The sequence below is a fragment of the Beauveria bassiana genome (assembly GCF_000280675.1).
Source record: "Beauveria bassiana ARSEF 2860 unplaced genomic scaffold BBA_S00001, whole genome shotgun sequence".
NCBI classification, from domain to species: Eukaryota; Fungi; Ascomycota; class Sordariomycetes; order Hypocreales; family Cordycipitaceae; genus Beauveria; species Beauveria bassiana.
In genome coordinates, this window is record NW_007930836.1 from 394701 (window position 1) to 409644 (window position 14944).

General features: G+C 52.1%; 5 protein-coding genes across 5 annotated transcripts; 3 read left to right on the top strand and 2 right to left on the bottom strand.

The window, feature by feature from the left end:
- Nucleotides 1–1794: 1794 nt before the first annotated feature.
- Nucleotides 1795–2304, top strand: BBA_00137 (mitochondrial ATPase inhibitor, putative; the record flags this gene model as incomplete). The annotated part of the gene is made up of 3 exons (XM_008595234.1): nucleotides 1795–1919; nucleotides 2027–2158; nucleotides 2265–2304. 3 exons carry the CDS (start codon nucleotides 1795–1797, stop codon nucleotides 2302–2304), a joined length of 297 nt encoding a protein of 98 aa, XP_008593456.1.
- Nucleotides 2305–2578: 274 nt separating this feature from the next.
- Nucleotides 2579–4747, bottom strand: BBA_00138 (nuclear pore glycoprotein p62; the record flags this gene model as incomplete). The annotated part of the gene is made up of 2 exons (XM_008595235.1): nucleotides 2579–2767; nucleotides 2822–4747. 2 exons carry the CDS (start codon nucleotides 4745–4747, stop codon nucleotides 2579–2581), a joined length of 2115 nt encoding a protein of 704 aa, XP_008593457.1.
- Nucleotides 4748–6039: 1292 nt separating this feature from the next.
- On the top strand, nucleotides 6040–7405 carry BBA_00139 (uncharacterized protein; the record flags this gene model as incomplete). The annotated part of the gene is made up of 3 exons (XM_008595236.1): nucleotides 6040–6115; nucleotides 6183–6655; nucleotides 6701–7405. 3 exons carry the CDS (start codon nucleotides 6040–6042, stop codon nucleotides 7403–7405), a joined length of 1254 nt encoding a protein of 417 aa, XP_008593458.1.
- Nucleotides 7406–8972: 1567 nt separating this feature from the next.
- Nucleotides 8973–10558, top strand: BBA_00140 (eukaryotic translation initiation factor 2 subunit gamma; the record flags this gene model as incomplete). Its single annotated transcript, XM_008595237.1, has 2 exons — nucleotides 8973–9487; nucleotides 9535–10558. The coding sequence occupies 2 exons, from the start codon at nucleotides 8973–8975 to the stop codon at nucleotides 10556–10558; spliced, it is 1539 nt and encodes a 512-aa protein (XP_008593459.1).
- A 1364-nt stretch (nucleotides 10559–11922) lies between these two features.
- On the bottom strand, nucleotides 11923–13984 carry BBA_00141 (uncharacterized protein; the record flags this gene model as incomplete). The annotated part of the gene is made up of 3 exons (XM_008595238.1): nucleotides 11923–13073; nucleotides 13127–13352; nucleotides 13415–13984. 3 exons carry the CDS (start codon nucleotides 13982–13984, stop codon nucleotides 11923–11925), a joined length of 1947 nt encoding a protein of 648 aa, XP_008593460.1.
- Between the last annotated feature and the right edge of the window lie 960 nt (nucleotides 13985–14944).

Sequence of the window (14944 nt, forward strand, 5' to 3'; positions counted from 1 at the left end):
TCACACAAATCTCAGACCGCCCACCTGCCACGGGCAGTATGGCGACGGCACTCTGATCATGATATCGAGCATGTGTCACAAGACGGAGAGGCTCAAAGAAGATAATTTTCTAAAAGCTCATTGGCCTTCTATCAGTTGCGTTTTTTCTTGTTTCATCAGACAGACATATTTACACCCATCTTTCTAAAGAAACTTGTGCCACATCCACTGCTCCCTTGCCTTGTACCTGCATGTACCAGTACCTTTACCCGCTGCTATCAGTTGCTCGATCTCAACAGACAACATGATCTTCCGGCTGGACCCTGTGCACGCTGGCGACTTGCCTGCCGTGCCTGCTCGATCTGCACCTCTTCAGCCCACTGTAAACTCACCAGTCATCTTGGGGCTGCCACCTTGCTGGCCAATTGAGCCAGCAGCCTCTCAGGCAGGCGCGCATCTATATCAATTCTTCAAGTCAACAGAGTAGGTATTGCGCAAATGGGGATGAGCATGCGCACGCTCGAGACATGCCCTACCATACCACTGAGGCAGTTGGGAGGACACCGGCTCTCTCGAACTAAGCGGAAACAACATGTCATTTCCGTGCCTCTTCATTTCTCTCACTGCTCATTGGCCAATTCAATCTTCACAGCACGCGAACCCCAGTCAAGATAGAGGACAAGGTTTGCTTCCGCATCGGTAAATAGCTAGTTTCATGAGCCATGAAACGGCTTCCTGTCATACCGCTGCTGCGCGCTTCGCTTTTGGTGTCCCTGTTTCAATTGCGCTTCTTGCGCACGTTATACGTTGACCGAAACCTTCTTGATGCGTAATCTCGCCGACGTAAGCCGAATGCGCTCAAGGACCTTGCAATGCATCGCTTCAGCCTTGATCTTCCATCCAAGTAGACAATGACGCTCGCTCAACACACTTACAATGTTATAATGCGATGCTCTATATTACTCCTCGGCTTACTGCTGAGGCGACTCAGGCAGCTTAAGTAGGTCAAGTGATTGACTACAACACCACCAGGTCCAGCTTCAGGGCTACTTCCCTCAGCTTGATGGAACCAGAAAGGCAGCTCAATCGCTCTGCACGACGTATGGCGTGTGAAAGCGTTTCGTGAGGATGCGGCAACATAATCATCGCAGATTCCTTTACCACAACCTTTGACATGCGTTATATGGAAGGCGACGAGCTTCAATTTCCCGAAATCAAGATCTCGCTGGGTAGCGAAATGATGAGGTAGAATTACAAACCTGAATAGTGGGAAGCAAGACTTGAGCACCTTGAGGCAACCATGGTCGACATTCAGAGCCGATGCGCTAAGAAGTCATTATTAGGGCTCAACAGAGCTACAACCTAAGGGCCTTGGAGCTCTCTACCTAGCAAGCTAAAAGTGATGGTAACCACTTCAGATAGCGAGTTATTATACACAGAATACTAAAAGCACTGGACTTTCCATTCAATATGAAGATTGAGTAATACTTTAGAATTATTCCACTAAGTCAATCAACTATGATATCCATGAGATTTATGTGACTTCCAAACATAAAAGGCTTTTGACTTAACTCTCTGTCCGTTCTATGTGTAGGTAAGGTATGTATATGCATCAATGCATTTAGTGCCGCTGACGATTCTATTGTGGGGAATCGCGTGTTTGGTGCCCATAGTCAATCGATGCGGTGCGAAGAATTATGCTCATTTCTACCGCTATAGCGCCTGGCTAAGTACCTCCTCTCCAAACACCATCTTCCAATCGAACCCGTCATCTCCAGCGATCGTCACTCCCATCAAAAAAAGCCTTCACCCACGATGCTTCGCACAACTTTCGCCAAGACGGCGGCACTCCGTCCCATCCGCACCGCCGCCTTCTCCACGACCGCGCGCGCCATGGCCGAGGGCGACACCGGCGCTCCCCCTCGTACCGGCGGCCAAGGGTAAGCAAGCTCCATTTACGTCCACAGTCTTGCCATTTCCTGCGTTTCCGATTGATCCGGCGCAATCGGTCCGGAATTCTTTTTCTGACACGTCTGGCTGCATTTAGTGACGCCTTCCAGCGCCGCGAGCGCGCCTCCGAGGACTACGCCATCCGCCAGCGCGAGAAGGAGAAGCTCCTCGAGCTCAAGCAGAGGCTCGCCGAGCAGCAGGAGCACCTCCAGCGCCTGTCTGAGCACATGTAAGTTACTTCACATCGGCATTGGGTATCCTGCATCGGCCTGCCTACCTATATGCACGCATGACCCCGCTTGTTACTTTCAATTCACTGACCTCGTCCGCCGCAGCGACGAGATTACCAAGAATCAGGGTGGCGAGAAGAACTAAAAGGCTTCACCGCGGTCCACATTCCCCCTTCGTCGACATGGCATCACAGATGTAGCGTCAGGAGTGATAAAAGATGAGCCGGTCCTGAAATTCCGTCTAAAATAGTGTACAACTACATACGAAATGTGACATCATCCACCTCTCAAACTATTTTTGGGCCTTTGTTCCCTTACGAGCCATTGGTTCTTTATCTTGCTAAAAATTACTATCCCAATTGGTTTCCCGTTTGTCCATAACTCCAATATGCACATCAAAAACAATTCGTACGCTGCCTTCACCTGCGTCCCGTGTAAGCACGATAAAAGCCCTCGGCAGCGTCGCTCTCCACACCAGCATAGTTGTTGGCCATGCCGTTGCTAGACTTTTGCGCTGACGCCACCTTAACTTGTAGTGCCGTCGCGTTGGCGTCGATCCACTGAAGCTGTGTGAGGTGGCCGTTGAGAACACGCACAATTTGGCTCAGCTAGATGGGCAAGTTAGCTTCGTTATCGTACTCAGTGTGGTTGTTGATACGTACCGGATCCTCGGCCTTGGCACCCTTGCTCAGAGTTCCTGAAATATCATTGATCTCCTTCACCATCTTGGACAGGTCGCGAGACTTTTCGTCCAGCTGTTGTGTGAGCTTCTCGGCCAGCTTGTATGTGCGCTCCCGCTCTTGGTCTGGACCGGCCAGATGCTCGCCAGGACCAAGCTGCTTGGCAAACATATCCTGGACTTCAGACTCGTAGCGGCTGAGCCAAGCTTCCAATTCCTCTTGTTGACTCTCCACGGCGGCAAGCTGCCTCTCGATTTCATGGCTGGCGCGCTCAGCTTCGTATGTGTCTAGGTACAGCTTCTGAATCTTCTCGCCATTGTCAACCAGGTTCCTGTCCCAAGTAGACACTGTTGCGGCCTGCTCCTTGAATTCCTTCTTATACTTGGTCAAGTCTGATGCCCATCGAGTGACGATATCCTCCATTGTCTTGTTTTTGAGTCTGGCGATTTGCGAGGGGGGCCCAGTAGTAGAAGCGCCAAGTGCACTAGTAGAAGTCGTGCCTGTTGGTGTCTGCGTGGCGGGTTTTGCGGCATCTGTGGCTGGCTTAGCTCCGCCGAACAGGGCAGAAGCGCCAGTGGTTGAAGCCGGTGTAGTTGTCGAAGCCGCGGTGGCTGCAGTAGTCGCAGGCTGCCCTCCAAAAAGAGATGACGTAGGCTTGGCAGCGTCGGTAGCAGGCTTTGCGCCGCCAAATAAGGCACCAGCAGTACTCGTGGCTGCACTTGTCGTTGCCGCAGTAGCAGCAGGCTTGGCGCCAAAAAGACCACCGGCGGCTGATGTTGTCGTAGCAGCCGGTGCCGTGGTGGTCGTAGCAGTAGCAGCTCCGCCACCGCCGAAGAGGCCACCGGAGCTAGGCGGCGCAGTCGCGGTTGTGGGAGTTGACGCAGCAGATGTAGACCCAGCCACAGGCTTAGCGCCGAATAGAGAAGAAGCTCCGGTTGGTGCGGCGGCGGCGGCGGCTGGCGTAGCTGCGGGTTGTGTAGTAGCAGTGGCGCCAGCAGCGTTGCCAAAGAACCCAGACGAGGGAGAAGCAGCTGGTTTTGCCCCGCTGAAAAGACCTCCGGCACTAGATGCGGCTTGGCCACTGAAAAGTCCGGTGCTTGCAGGTGCCGTCGTAGCAGACGTGGCTGCAGCATCAGTACCGCTGGTCTTTGCACCGAACAACCCACCACTACCAGCAGGTTTGGCACCGCCAAAAAGTGCGCCGCCGGCGCCGCCAGCAGCAGGCGGTGCTCCAGCAGGTGTTGTTGATGGTAGAGAGAACATGGGCTTCGCCGGAGTAGCAGTAGATGCAGCTGCGCCAGGCGCAGCTAGGTTGCTTCCGAACAGGGGAGCAGAAGATGAAGGCGTTGCAGCAGCCCCGCCACCAAACGGCGTTGAGGTTGCGGGTGCTGTTGTTGTGGGCGTGGCAGCTTGACCTTGGCTCGTCGACGCAGGCTGGCCGAAAATACCGCCTCCCGCAGCGGTGGCCGGGGTAGAAACACCGCTTCCAAAGAGATTTCCTGCGGGCTTTGCTGCGGCATTGTTTGCGCTGCCGAACAGCGCACCGGAAGCAGGAGCAGCAGCCCCGCCACCAAACACACCGCCGCTCGCGGGCGCTGTTGAAGTAGGCTTCGCGCCGAAGATACCGCCAGCAGTAGAAGTTGTCGTGGAGTTGCCGCCAAAGATGCCTCCCGAAGGTGTCGCGGGGCTCGTGGATGCAGCACTGCCGAAAACGCCAGCAGCCTTGGGTGCGCCAGCTGTGTTGTTCGCAGCACCAGCGGTACCAAATCCAAAATTGAGGGGCGCCACAGCACCACCAGCGTTGTTGGCAGAGCCAAACACTCCTCCAGACGCGGGTGCCGATGATGTCGTGTTGTTATTCGACGCGCCGCTCGATGCCGGAGTTCCAAACGCAAAGGGTGAAGCCATGGTTGATGAGCCTCGATGGTGTCGAGTTCGGGACTACTTGACCGCGCAACTTCAGTGGTATCGATTGTATTCTTCTCGCAGTAGATATTTCGATGGCTCGATAGTGGCGACAATCGGTTTTGTCTCTTCTTGGGCCAGCTCAGCTTAGGACGATTGGAGTAGCCGAGTGTGCTTGAAGAGGGATGCAGTAGCCCAAACAGCGATTAGGAGCTTTTTTTCCTGATAGCTTGGAAGCTGGCGCGAAGCAAGCCGCGTCAAGGCACTAGGCCTAAAGTGGTACATTAGCGATGCCGCTTTAGTACTGCCTTCTTCTAGAATTGATCAAAGTGGCCAACGTCTGCAAAGCTGGCCGTTTTCAAAAACATGTTTAATTTGTACAGGAGTCGTTTGATTCCTACTGCAGATGCTTTACAGGTTTTGAGTCGCTTGGACGACTACGCCTGCATCCTGCGCAGTCGACCGAGTCGGTATACTGTGAGGAACGTAATAAAAATCATCTCCAGGTAGACGATGAAGTAGCATTCACTCCACCAACCATAGTTATGTTGACCATTTCATTGACTCCTCTTTCCCCATATCTTCTTCTATCTTTAGCTTTTTCCTTCTGTCACAATTTGGCGTACCTTCTGTGATTCACGCGATTGGATAGACAACCAGAGAAAGCAAAAGGTATAAGGCTTGATGTTTTGACAACCAAGAAGCGTCACTGCACACAAAACTCAGGAGAATTGTAATATAGCTAAATTCCCTAAAGAAAGCAACTGTCAATTTATGCTCAATGTCGTATGATGTGAGCAGAACGACTCAAGGCATCTTCTTCTCGTGTGACAAGACCCATACCGGGTAGCGAAGACACAAGGGCGGCGACACATTTTTCACACACGACTGCTGACGCAGCACAATGACTGATTCAATCACTTGGAAATGTGCGGGCTTCCGATGTAGATACAAATTACTTGTAAACTATGGCAAACCAAAATTTGCCCAACCGTCACTTTACAATAGCACGCAGAGCTGCAGTATCACGTGCCTCCACCCCACGAAGCTATGGCAGTGAGCTAGCCCAAAGGTCTAAATAGAGCAGGTCTACAAAGTGGATTACAAACCCCCCCCTGCATGTGACGATTCGTCGTGAATCTAGCATCTATACAAGTATCAGAATACCGAGAGCGAACATCTCACTGTGGCGTATAGGGAACGTGAGCTGCGAGTTGTAACGGCGATTATACTAGGCGATCCTTCCCCTGAGCAGTTTCTAGACGCATACCGCTGCGGCTAGCGCCTCGACAACCATGGAGGACTCCAGAAGCTTGGATTCACCACACCAATTTGACCAGGCCGATTCCACTAATACAGAGACGAACCATGGTCAGTATCATCCCGGCGGGCTTGCAGAAGCGTGCTTCCCAAGAACCGTGCTAACAAGTCATGGAAGACACATCGGACTCTGACGACCAGTTCAGCGACGCAAGATCGGGCCCGACCACTCCCAATATTCGATCTCCCACCCCAAAAGTGAATACGAAGCAAAAAGAGGCATCTCAAAAAGAGGATATACTACCGGCTGGGGAGGAAGCGGGAGCCCCTGCCGAGGACGTCACGTCCAGGCAATTACATGCCGAAGTAGACGTGGAAGTGGAAAAGGCGGAGGAAAAGGCGGAGGAAAAGGCGGAGGAAAAGGCGGAGGAAAAGGCGGAGGAAAAGGCGGAGGAAAAGGCCGCAAACAGCGAGGACGGAGAAGACAAGGAAGATGGAGCCGACAATTTTGGTGATGACTTTGACGATTTCGAAGAGGGAGGGGAAGCCGACGACGACTTCGATGACTTTGACGATAACGACTTTGCTCAGCCAGAACCAGCAGCACAGCCGCTGACGCCAGTGACTCCTCAGCACAAGTCTTCCCCATTTGTACGTGTTATATTCCAATGGGTAACTCAAAACTGACGCTTCCAGGCCATTCCCGATTTTGATAGGCTCGACCCCGACGAAGTCCTCGAAGCAACAGAAGACATACTCAATACATTATACCCCCCCGAATTGCTCGAAGTACCCGCCCCTCAAGCACTACCAAAAGATGCGTCCGTATTTATCAACCCCCGTTCAGCCTCGCTGTGGTCGCAGCTAGTGGCGCCTCCGCCCCTTGCACCACCCGACTGGATACGTTCGCGAACACGACGTCTATTTCTCGTGTCACTCGGTGTACCCGTGGATCTTGACGAGATCCTACCGGCTTCAAAGCAAAAAAAACTGATTCTTCCTTCACTCAACCTCAAATCCTCGTCGCCGCGGGCATCCAGCGACACCCGCGGCGGCGGCGGCGTGTCACAGCTGAGACAAGGCGATGGCAACGCATCGTCAACGTCTGTCGACTCCCAAGGCAAGCAACCTGTGGCGAAAACACGTAGAGGCCCACCAACGGAGCCAGACCTGGACCTCGTCGCCGCACGATATCTCTGTAATACCACAGACGAGGCTCTGGCGGGCATGACTGACGAGGAGCTCAAGGCGCACGTCAGCAAACTGGAGGCTATGCAGGGCTCTGCCAGCGATGTATTAGAATACTGGAAGAAGCGCACAGACGAGAAGCTTGGTGATCGAGAGGCATTTGAGGGGGTCATAGAAAATCTGGTCAAGCATGCGCGAAAAGTACGAAAATAAGGGACAATCAGCATTTTGGGGCGATGAGAAGATACCTTGGTTGCATGATTACATACACATATGACTATTATATTAATACATATCACCATACAACTTAGAAACTAGGCTCATCAGTATGCAAGAGATCTTGAAAAGTGCATTCAGAGGCGTCACATTTATCCATTACGGGCAAATTGATCCTAAGGCATATTGAAGAAAACCCAACAAACTGGTAAAATACGACAGGGCTGGCTAAGTTGGGCTATGTGGAGTGCAGTGGAGAGTCCTTGATGTATTAAAATTAGTCAGTCCTTTTCAACAATTGAAAGCAATTTGGCGCAGTGGAAGCGCGCCGGGCTCATAACCCGGAGGTCGCACGATCGAAACGTGCAATTGCTACATCTTTTACATTTTTGGACCCTTGGTCCTCATTCTTTTTGGGCCGATTATCTTGGCCTCTTGGTTCTTCTGCTGATGCTTTTACGAGTGCCAGCGCCCCGCAGACGAACCTTCCCCCCTCGTCGCCCGTTTCTCTTCTGTCAATTTTTTGAACGTTGATTTTCATGCTGAAATCCGCGAGCGCTATCAATCGGTGACAGCTTACCAGTAGCGCCAACATAAGCAAGCCAGTACGCAACTGACCCTCGTTTGCTTACTCCAAAGCAATTATTAAAGGGACGAACTTCTATTAGTCGCTAGAGGGTCTGGTAATTGCCTGTTTCATTCTGGCCTCTGGCTGTTTTCCTTATTCAGCTGTTTCTACGTTGCCCGCTGGCTTATTTATGCCTGGCAACTGCGGGTTTCCATTCTGCAGCCTTGAATAATGTGAATAATGAATCTGCACACATACAGAAGATCCGGCGACTGTTGCGTGCAGCGAGAGAAAGGCCCGGAACACGCGTTGAGTTGCCGTCAGTTGGTATTGACGCTCTCACGGCTGATGTGCCGAGTCTTTGCCTGAATTTCTCGGGAATACCTGATTGTGTAGATTACGATTGCTTGCGTCGATAAACAACACTAGCTCACATTTGAACTTCATAAGAGAGTGCTTCTAGGCTAAATGACGCTGCCCCTTAAGCGCACGAGTCCTCAATGACTTTACAACTGGCGTATGCCAGCCGACTCTGGTATTCGAGTTCTAGCATGACGTATACGTCGCAACAGCTAGAAAATGGACGCGGAGCTGAGCCATGTTTCTTGCAGCGTTTGCGTTGGGCCAGAGACGTTCGCAGGTCGGGCGGCATGGAGGGGCATGTAGCTATCGTTATCAGCACCCAAATGGCTTAGCGCAAGAGTCATACTTTGGTCTGCACACTTTGAATTTTGATACTCTTCAGGCGAATTACCCAGCTGTGACTTCTGAATCGCGACCACGCTGACGTGAAAACCAAAAAAAAAATTTGCCAGTTTGTACGAAGCCGCACATTTCTCATCAAACACAGATTCGGCTCGCGCGTTTCTTGCATTTGTTTCGAGCGTGCCTTCAAGAGACCCCGCCCAGTAGCTTGTCGAGAAAACCACAAATCTCGTGCGCATTTTGCCCCGCCTCGCCGACTTTACATCTACAAACCACCTCCCTACCGCCATCATGTCTGCGAACGGCGACCGAAAATACGACATCGACTCCGAGTCCGACTCGGGAGAGTCCATTAACAACGCCCCTGGTGATGGCTTTGACAGCAAGCCCCTCAAGTCGGCCCTCAAGAAGGGCAGCCAGCCCGTCCCACAGGAAACCGTCGCGAAGCCGTACCTCCCGCCACAGACCGAACCTAAAGACCTCGATGTCGCCAGCCTGACCCCGCTGACGCCCGAAATCATTGCCCGTCAGGCCACCATCAACATTGGTACCATTGGCCACGTCGCTCACGGCAAGTCGACCGTCGTCAAGGCCATTTCTGGCGTCCACACGGTCCGCTTCAAGAACGAGCAGATTCGCAACATTACCATCAAGCTCGGCTATGCCAACGCCAAGATTTACAAGTGCGACAACTCAGCCTGCCCGCGCCCTACCTGCTACCGAAGCTACAAGAGTGACAAGGAGGTCGACCCGGCCTGTGAGCGTGATGGCTGCGGCGGCACATATAGACTGCTACGTCACGTTTCGTAAGCATGCCCAATTCAAGCCATACGTCTTGCCATGGTGCTAACAGATCTAGGTTTGTTGATTGCCCTGGTCACGATATTCTCATGAGCACAATGTTGTCAGGTGCCGCCGTCATGGACGCCGCCCTGCTCCTCATTGCCGGCAATGAGCCCTGCCCCCAACCTCAAACCTCGGAGCATCTGGCAGCCATTGAGATTATGAAGCTTGACAAGGTCATCATTCTGCAAAACAAGGTCGATTTGATGCGAGAAGAGGCCGCTCAGCAACACTACGACTCCATTCTCAAGTTCATTCGCGGTACCGTTGCCGGCCAGTCTCCCGTCATTCCTATTTCTGCTCAGCTCAAGTTCAACGTCGATGCGGTCAACGAGGCCATTGTCAACACTATTCCTGTGCCGCCCCGTGATTTCAGCAAGCACCCACATATGATTATTATCCGATCATTCGACGTCAACAAGCCAGGTGCCGAGATTGACGAACTCAAGGGTGGTGTTGCTGGTGGTTCCATTCTGCACGGTGTTGTCAAGCTTGGCGACGAGGTCGAGATTCGTCCAGGTATCGTGTCCCGCGATCAGAGTGGTGCCATCAAGTGCACGCCTATTTTCAGCCGTGTAGTGTCGCTCAACTCCGAATCCAACGAACTCAAGTACGCCGTCCCTGGCGGTCTGATCGGTGTCGGTACCCGTATCGATCCTACTCTGTGCCGCGCCGATCGTCTCGTCGGTTTCGTCCTTGGTCTCAAGGGTCGCCTTCCCGAAATCTACAGCGAGATTGAAATTAACTTCTATCTCCTCCGCCGTCTGCTTGGTGTCAAGACTGCGGATGGCAAGCAGGCCAAGGTTGCCAAGCTGGCCAAGAATGAAGTCATCATGGTCAACATTGGCTCGACGTCAACCGGTGCCAAGGTTGCTGCCATCAAGAACGATGCTGCCAAGCTGATCCTAACCAATCCCGCGTGCACGAGCATTGGTGAGAAGGTTGCTTTGTCGCGTCGTATCGAGAAGCATTGGCGCTTGATCGGTTGGGCCACGATTGCTGCTGGTGTCACTCTTGAGCCCAGCAGCTCCTAAATGCAATGCATGACGAAACGAATAAAATCAAGGATACCAATTGGGCGTCCAATCAATATCACGACATCCGTTATGGCACTAGTCATACCCAGCCGTCACCTCTTCGTTGGAGAGTTCGCAGAGGAAGGATTTGAACAGTGGTGTACATGAAGTATTTAGGACAAGTGCATGATACATGGTGAGTAAAAAGGAACACGACCGTTGTATTTTGTCTAGCTGCTTTTTGCGAGAGAAAAAGAAGGTGTTGGCGTGCTGTTTTTTTCGGCGGACAAAAGGGAGGAATATCAAGCATCTGAACGGCTGTTGTTGATGGAGGATGCGATTTCTCATTTTGACGTTGGTGTCCAAACAACTGCACTAGAAGGTGATATTAAACAAATGATGAAAAAAAAGAGACATAATTCAATTAAGCCGGCGTCGATAATCGGCTGCTCCATCTGTGACGTGACGGGGCAGAGATGTACTTCTCCAGCTGGTCAGTTTTCACCGGCTTATCTGCGAGCAATAGGTCGACGGAATCCCACAGCCCCGCGTGCGCAAGATTGCTACCCCGTGCTGCTAGCCAGTGAATCTGCTCGTATTTTTTTTACTTCACCCTCGAAACATAAATGGCGAGGTGGAGCTTTGCACTGTAGTCCGGTGACGGTGAAACATTGTTGGACTTGCGATTTATCCTACAAACGCATTTCCTCAGCCCATGAGAGTGACTTTATCTTTGCGAATAGACGCGGCGTCACCCCGGTCAATGTAAATTTTGGAAAATATTTTGATCCCGATGCTCGGACTTTTGGCCTGTCTCGGATCCTGAGTCGGCGTCGTCGCTGTTGCTGGTGTTGTTGATGTTGGGTGTAAAGAGATGTTACTCTACGGTGGTCTCTTAATGTATCCTCTGGGAACCCTATACATTGCATCCAATGAACCAACAAGTATACAATTAGAAGTACTTGTGTCATTATATGTCCCAATTTCACGATCCACAGTCCAGTATTAACATTATTATTTCACAAGTATATGCTTGACAAGTTGCTTTGCCACACCCAACCCTCTCCCATCCAAGCGAATGAGAATTGACCAGCCTGTTGATAGGGCTCTCAAATAAATCCATTCCCTTTCAATTTCTCAAAACCGTCAGTAACAGACTTGCCGTGCTATGTAGCAGCAGGAAACCCACAACGCTGGTGTTGGTGAGGCTTAAAAGGTCTCATCAAAAGAAGAGGTCGGCTGGCAATGCGCCGTGCTCACACCGCGTCAGTGAGAAGAAGAAACTTCCACTCATACATAGAAGAAGAGAACCTTGCTTATACAATTATTAGCTTCACGCGCTCTATTAGTTATCAAACTTTCGCAACATCGCTCGGACTTCATCACACCAAGTCAGCAACAGACGGCGTCTCCGTCTTTTGTCGACTCTCTTTCTTGCTGACTTGGTATACAAGATCCGTGGTCCAAAGCTGCGCCACCGCCGCCTGCATAGCCGGCACTGTACCGTACAGAGGCGCAACGAGAGGGATGAGCAAGTAGTCCAAGATGTTCTTCCTGAACGAGCGGTGGGAGAAGGACATGCCCGAGTCCAAGCCGGCATGGCGCATATCGCGCTCACGCGCCTTGACAGCCAGGCGATGATAGCTCTCGTACAGGAAGAGAAAGGCACCAATGGCCATGAAGCCAACGGTACGCAAGATGGCGGACACTGTAAACGTCCAGTTGAGACCGTGGGGGTCACCATTGCCGTTCGTGATCCAGGCCCAGATGCCAGAGGCAACCACAAGCACAGCCATGTGCACAGGGAGGAAATGCGCCTCAAACAGGCGATGGTACATGTAAAACAAGCGCCCCCAGTGTGGCTCCTTGATGATCTCCTGAATTACATCTGCAAAGACGCCGCTCTCTGCTGACGTGTCGGCATCGTCACCGTTGACCTGGTTGTCTGGGACGTAAAGGTCGAAATCACGACCCGTATTCTGGTGCAGAGGACGGAAAGTTCGACTCGTGAGCTTTCTGTCCTGCCACATCTTGGCTCCCTGCCGCAACGCAAAGCCAGAGTCGAGCGCTCCCCACATGTGTCGCAGAGCCTGGTTGTACCGCGCCGAGATGTCGCGGGCTGCGCCGCGAAGCCCGCCGGCGCCGCTGCCAGAGGTAACGTTGCTTTGGCTGACGGGACTCATGATGGTGCGACACGTCAGGTTCCCATTGGTGGCGAAGAAGCACTTGACAAACATGTGCAGATCCTCGCCAATGGCTTCGGCACCCGTGTCCCATCCGCCAACCCGGTCGACGAGCGCCAGCGGGACCGAGTAGACTGAAGTGGGTGGCGAGAGGACGGAACCATTGTACAGGCCGGACATGCCGGCGGCGCACCACAAAACATCGGCGGTGCGGACGAGTGCGGGAACGTTGTGAGCATTGCGGTCAAAGATGATGGGCGCAGCGTAGAGCGTGGAGTGGGCGGTGTCTGGATGGGAGAGGTGCATGTTTGTGACTTTGGCAAAGTACTTGGCGGCAAGGTGGCTGTCGGCTGTCAAATTGTCAGCATAGAGGACAAGAATAAACATTGTGGCTACAACGTACAGTCCATGCTGGTGAGCACCACATTGTTCCGAGTTTTCATCGAATACTTTTCACTGAGCTTCTTGGCAGCCCAGGCCATGTTGCTTCCCTTTCCAGCAGCTTCTCCAGGAATATCGCCGGGGTGCAGGGTATAGTCCATCCGACGAAACTTTTTACCAAACTCTTGGATGAGCTCAAGAGCTTTGGCTTCTCCCTTTACTTCGCGCTGTTCCATTCCAAGGTATACCTAGAGGCAGAGGCCATGATTAGCAAGGCGCATGTCTCAAGGTAGGTACTCAGGGGACTTACATCGTAGGTCATGGCAGCGTATGGATGGCATGCCAAAACGTCCAACGATTCTCTAAGGGTATCGATTTCTTCCTTGTAGTTGGGGATGACGATGGCGTGAATGACACTGATCGCCTTCGGCTCCTCAGATTCGGACATGGAGCTTGGCTCAGTGTCACTTATTGGCTCAACCGATGACGTAGAAATGCTCAAACGCTCCATGTGAAGGGTTTCGGAGCTCGAGATGGATGCCTGCGACTCGCATCGAGGTCGATGTATCTTGTAGTCGCGAATTGCATGCAGCCTAGCATCTTTTCTCAGAGAAGCAGTAATGTCCCAAACGGCCTTGCATGCGCGGAGCGGAGCAATAAATACTAGGAAGTGAATAAAGAGGGAGTAGTAGGCAAAAACGAAGGACCATACACCAGCGCCATATACAGGTCGCGAGGTAGGCGCTTTATTTGCGGAACCGGGTTTGACGAGACGTCGAGCGGCAATGTACTCATGTGAGAGTACCCAGTAGGTGAGGAATATCAGAGAAATAAGACTGAGGCCGCCTACGCGTCTTGAGAGCCACGCAAAAATGGCCATGACTGCTGCTTGAGTACTCTTGATTTCTGCCAGGCGGGCCCAGAGCGTGTAAATCGACGTCTCTACGAGTCGTCCAGGGCGAAGGGTTACCTGAGCTCAGAGCACCGCCACGAAGAGACGATAAGTAGACAGCATATGGAAGAGGAAACCGCCCGGAATGTTGTCGTGTCTTTGCAATAAGAGCGCCGCAAGATACCGAGGATCGAAGCGAGGATACGAACAGGACGGCAAACGACGTCAATGGAAGAAGGAAAATGAAAAAGAGAAGAATAATACAAGCTATCACGCGAATACTGATGACGAAGAGGAGGCGTGCTTGTCCAAGACAGGACCGTGGCTGGGTCTGCCACCAAAGGCTGCGTCACTATACAGGCGGATCGAGGTAAATATACCGAGGGGGATCGAGACATTAGACGGACAAACTGGGAAGGTTAGATCAGCCACGTGGGAATGCGGTGTGGTGAGTTTGAAATGAACGGCTGTAAGAGGCAGGGGCCGTTGAAGAGGTAGAGCCTCAGAGAGGTGGAGAGGCGTGTAGAGTACGACTGCCGAGGTGGTTTGCCAATCCGCCACGAAAGACCACTTTTGGGGGCTTTGATCGGAATCGCACATCACTGACAGCAAGGAGAAGGACTGGCAGCCAATAAGAAAGCAGGCCAAGGTTACTTTGGGCTTGTAAAGCAAGAAGTCCCATGACGATTTGCAGCCTGGGCGGGACGAAGAGGGAGGGGGGTGTATGCACAAGTCCCAGGTACCGTCGAGGCATGATAACGAGAACTATGTACTAAGGGGTCTTGGCAGTAGAAGCGAGCAGAGAAATGTTGAATGTTGCTGGATCACGATACCAAAGGCGTGAGAGAGTAGTGACAACTCCCTCAGAGAGAGGGACGTGAAGACAGGGTCTCTTTGAAAAGGATTGATTTGAAAAGAAAGTGCGTGCAAGCAAGACTCCAATATCAA